Source organism: Gossypium raimondii, chromosome 2, assembly GCF_025698545.1.
Source record: "Gossypium raimondii isolate GPD5lz chromosome 2, ASM2569854v1, whole genome shotgun sequence".
Lineage (NCBI taxonomy): Eukaryota > Viridiplantae > Streptophyta > Magnoliopsida > Malvales > Malvaceae > Gossypium > Gossypium raimondii.
In genome coordinates, this window is record NC_068566.1 from 17199604 (window position 1) to 17204807 (window position 5204).

Below are 5204 nucleotides of genomic sequence, written 5' to 3' on the forward strand. Positions count from 1 at the left end.
GGAAAAGTTGTTTTACATTTGTTCTAGTGATTCAGTTGTTCTATCCACATATCCTTATGTCCTATAAATCTATATTTGGGCTAAAATGAAATGGTAAGTGAAATTTATTAGTGAATTGATGAGTAACATATAATAAATAGTTTTGAGAATCTTAATGCTTAATGTCTACTTAATTCCATTTTAATATATCATAAACAAGGTATTTATATGTTTAATATTGATTACTTGCAAAGGCAAAGCTTAATTCTCTAATAATTAAACTTTCATCCTTTAATGTCCAAAGAGACAAAGTTAGATTATAGATACGACCTCAAGGAAAGTAAATATTGATCTCAACACACAAAAATGCAAAGCCAAAACCTTTAGCTAAAACTATAGGGAAAAACTGAAAGATATTCTCGTATTTTCTTCAAGTAAAATCGCTTATTATATATATTTAGACCAAGCTGTGTATAAAATGTCAAATCACATAACAACAGTGAATAAAATAACTCGAAGTCTAAAAACTAACCATGTACGTATGTATGTATATATATACACATAGGCACATAACAACACCAAGAAATTAACAAATGTAAAAAATGGAAACCAGAAAAGAATCAGTGAACGATATGTAATAAAGGTCTGCTTAGTTCCCACAGTGCCATTTTGATGTAGGAACACACTCTGTAATGGCACCAAATGCAATGGTCATGTCCATTCTCTCCTCTAAACAGCATTACCAACCCCACTGTGAAACTGTCATCATTCGAAAAAGGAAAACAGAGGAGATTAAACAAACGGGATCAAAATTATAAACACGAGCTGCTAAACTAGTAATGTAGGGTTGAGAGAACTTACCCAACAATGAGTAAAACCATAGTTATCACCAAAAATAGGTATTGGTATGCTTTATGCTTAGATGTTACACGAGCACCGGCAGGAAGATGTTTACGTCCCACCCACCCGAATTGGGGACAAAGCAGCAAAACGAACCCGAGGAGAAAACCGGTTAAGAAACCTCCAATATGCGCAAAGTTGTCGACGTGAGGAAAAATCCCCACTGCTAAGTTAATGACAATGCTGACCGTGAGTGTGATCAGAGCTTCAGCCTACAAATTAAGGTAAAAAATCAATATCCTCTATTACTTTTCAAGCCACATGAAAAAAGAAATCACCTATAACTCTGGTTTCCCTTCATTGCATTTCTAAGTAGATAGGAACCCGAGGCAACTAATATTACCTTATTTGTATAGATAGTCCAATTAGTCAAGAGTCTGGACAACATTACTCCAAGAAGGCCACATAAAGCACCGAGGCACCAATGAAATGCTACGTTGAATGAAAAGAGACGATAGTACGCTACCAACGCAAAAGGGAAGATAACGATGAATCCAAATTGTTGTTCAAGGCGAATTCCAATGAAGATCAAGCTCAACATGTTTGCAAGCGGATGAATAACACCGTGCAGTGCACCAGATGCAAGTGATAAGCCTCCACGCTTGATTGCCATGCACTACCTTGTCCCATTTTAAGGCTCCCAATTTTTCCAATCTGAAGGAGGAGGAGAAAGAACAACATAAAATTACACAACTCGCGATTATCAACGACGACATGGCATAATAAAAAAAGGATTTGCATTAGACCATACAAAAACAAAAATAAAGCTACAAATCAACTAACTTCATTAACCAGTCCTTGATTTCCAGACAAAGTTCATTACCCAAATTAACAAAGCAACTAACTTAAGTTCCTATAAAACCATTAATCCTTAAATTAACAAAGCAACTAACTTCATTACCAGTCCATGATTTCCGACATGCCATTATTTAACAAAGCTCAAATTTGACTCAATTGATAGCTCGACCGAGTTTGAGTCTTTCTTCAAGTAGTTTGCAAGCACCTTTACACCCCTACTATAGACAAAGCAAACCATGACATTTCATATTGAGAATTCCTTTTGCTGCTAAATGAACAAGGAAGAACAAATCTAATAATAACCTTAAATAGTATCAATCATATCAGACACAAATTTCCAATAGAATCAAAATAAATCACAGATTGATATATCCTTTAGCATGATCCAAGGATAATCCTATAGAAGATCAATTGGGAACTGCAGTTGAATCATCAAATAAGAACTTCCTACATGAACAACTTCTAAAAAGATACCGTCAGTCCATATCTAAAACTTGCAAGCAATTTTTTCCCCTTTTTTAGAATTGAAAGTTGCAAAAGGACCCTCAACTTCAATTCCAACCCAATTTCCCATCACATTAAAAAAAACACAAAAACTGAACAAAATCTCAGAAAACCAGAGACATCAAAAAGAAGTGAACAAACTCAAAGCATGATCAACATTATCGAAGCGGTGGTCTGTTTTTCCCTTTCCTTTAACAGGCATGGACATGGGTTTCTTACTTAGGCAGTCGATGTGGGTAGCAATGGTGTTAGAAGAAGAAGAAAGAGTGGAAATTAGAAAGATGGCTTCCAGCATTAACAACCGAACGAAGAATAAAAGAAAAAGGAAGCTTACCCATCATTTGAAAGCGAAATGGCAAGCAAGAGCACCAAAAAGAAATGAAAAATAAACAGACATAAAAGCCAAAAAGAAATGAAAAATAAACGAAGTAACCGTCAAAAATGGAAATGGAATTGCAACGTATCAAAGAGCGGTTTCCAATTTCGAACCAAAATGAAGCTTTCAATAACGGAAATTTGAAGGAATGAAGGAAGGAGAAGAATGGATGAAGGAGCTTCTTGGATGAAGGGAGAAGAATGCTCGAGAGCTTTAGGAAAATGTCTTACGGAGATTGAATCGGTAAGACAATTTCCCAAAAATTGTAAGGCATTTTCCCGTGTTTTGTAGTTGATTTTCCAAAAGGAAAATATTTTCCTCCAATCAAACACTGGAAAATGGGGAAAATCAATTCCAGAAAATATTTTCCCCTATCAAACAGACCCTAAAGTCAGATCCATTTCAGTTTGTTTTATATAATAAAATAGTTTTAAAAAAACTTAATATAGGCTGTGCTGGGCTCAAGGTTAGCATTTATAATTTGGGTTGGGTTTGAAAAAATTTTAGACTCATTTTTTTGGCTTAAGGTTAGCATTTCAGTTTGTTTCTATACTTTTTGTACTTACAACTGCAAAGTTTACTTCAGCCAGTACAACAACTAGCTTTACTTCATCTGGCATGATTACGAGTTTTGCAACTCCTTGGAGCTCTGGTTTGCTTTCCAATATTCAGACTCCTGTATTGTTTGGTTAGTGCTGCATTGACTTTCTACAGCAAATAGTTACACCGAGGCTTTTAGTTGTTATTGGAGACTAGTAGCTTGAAGATATTAAGACAATTGCATGTGCGTAAAAGTGCAATTGTTTTAAGTTGAAACCTCAAGTCAAGACTTTGGATGCTATTCATGTTAGTTTTGGAAGATTGATTTACATCCTATTTTGGTTTTCAGGAATCCAAAGCTCAGTTGCTGTTAACAACAATGCATCAGATGATGCAGATGAGGGTAGGAGAAAGGGATTTTACCTTTTGGATTCTTATTTACATTATATTATTTATGTTTTAAGCTATTACTTCATTAAATTCAACCTTGTCATGCAATTTTTTTCTTTCATCTCTAGTTTATTTCTCTTTGTTGGTTTTAAGTAGATAGGTTAACTCTCCATCTTTCTCTCTCAATTTCCCCCCTTTTTCTCACTGCTTTATTAGTGATGTTTTTTTTGTTCTTTGGCAGAAAATAAGTTGCCACAGCCTAGCAGCATGGGAAACAGAGCCCTTATTGTTAAAAGGTAAGTTTAGTTCTATGAATAATGATGAGATTGTGAGTTCACAGAACCTTTCTAAGCAACCCAATCTTGTTTCATATCTAAAAACCAAGCTCAATGCTCAAATTCAAGTCTTTATTCACCCAAAGATCCTAGCTTTCAAGCTAAAAATGATGAAATAAAATCAAGTAGAACACAGCAAATCATAAGAACTCAATCAATACGACAGATAACTGAACAACTCCAGCTCTTCAATTGGGATAAAAAAATAAAACTTTAAATCAGATCCAGGCATAATAATCATGTAAACAGAAAATAATAATTCAAACAACTGGTGGAAGCACTAAGTTAAAATCAATGAACGATAGAAGCAAAGATAGAAAAAGTTGTTACCTTATATTCAAATGATTTATCTCTGTTCTTGGTGAGAAAGTAAGCAGAAGTAAATTTCTGGCATAGAATTGAGGGAACCTAACCTCAATGAAAAAGAAAATGTTTGTAAAGATTTTCCCAAATCTGAAAACAAATAAGGTTGGGAAAGAAAATACTTTAACTTTCAAGAATAAAATTGTAAAATAATAAATGAAAATATGGGCATTTTTGTCTGCAGCAAAACTTGACTACCCATTGTGTTTAAGGCTGGCAGTGAGATTCAATTTTTCAGCTGCATCTCACCATTGTTTCTCCAAACATTATCACAGTGCAGGGAAAAAGAATATTCCTTCAAAATTCCATCTCACCATGGCTGATTCTGCATCCAAAGGAAGTCTTAGTTTGCAATTTTATTTTTCTGTTTGGATTGCATTTATGGGTGATCTGCCCGATATTTGTTTTTTCTATTCAAAAAGAAAGAAATTTAAATCCTATGATTCCTATATACTTTCTTTTTTTTTTTTCTAGATTTTATGCTGCATTGTAAAAGGAACAAGCTTTGGGTAATTTTATAACTAAATTAAGACTTTATTGAACGTATGATATCAACTAAATTAAAGTCTTAAGTAATAAATTATGAATATAAATTAAACTATTTTTGTGCCTAAAATATTAAAATATACTCCAAGTTTATGTAGTCTTCGTGTTTTTGAAATTTAGTCTCTTTACTTTCATTTGTAAGAATTTAATCCATCTATTTTTTAGATTTTACTATTCAATTTGTTGGTGTCACACTTTAAAATGATAAAACACTCATTAGGTAGCCATGTGACAAAGAATTAATATTGTAATGAACTTAAATTTAACAATAAAACTTAAATTTTAATTTAAAAAAAATAAAATAACTAAATTCAAGAGATTAAATTCTAAAAGTAAATATTCAACCTACTTTTAACTGACCTAAGAATGATGGTGGATGGACTTAAAAGCCCTAGTCTGGTCGCAAAACAAAAGCAAACCACGAAGGCTTAAACGGATCTGGACTGGGATGATCTTATCTCATGGCATGTGAC

At 33.4% G+C, this 5204-nt stretch overlaps 1 protein-coding gene across 1 annotated transcript; it reads right to left on the minus strand.

The window, feature by feature from the left end:
• Positions 1–451: 451 nt before the first annotated feature.
• On the minus strand, positions 452–1774 carry LOC105782964 (RHOMBOID-like protein 3). The gene is given in 7 exon segments (XM_052623377.1): positions 452–668; positions 670–738; positions 841–1091; positions 1223–1301; positions 1303–1348; positions 1351–1453; positions 1455–1774. Coding segments are annotated over 7 exon segments (729 nt in total). The 5' UTR covers positions 1596–1774; the 3' UTR covers positions 452–628.
• Between the last annotated feature and the right edge of the window lie 3430 nt (positions 1775–5204).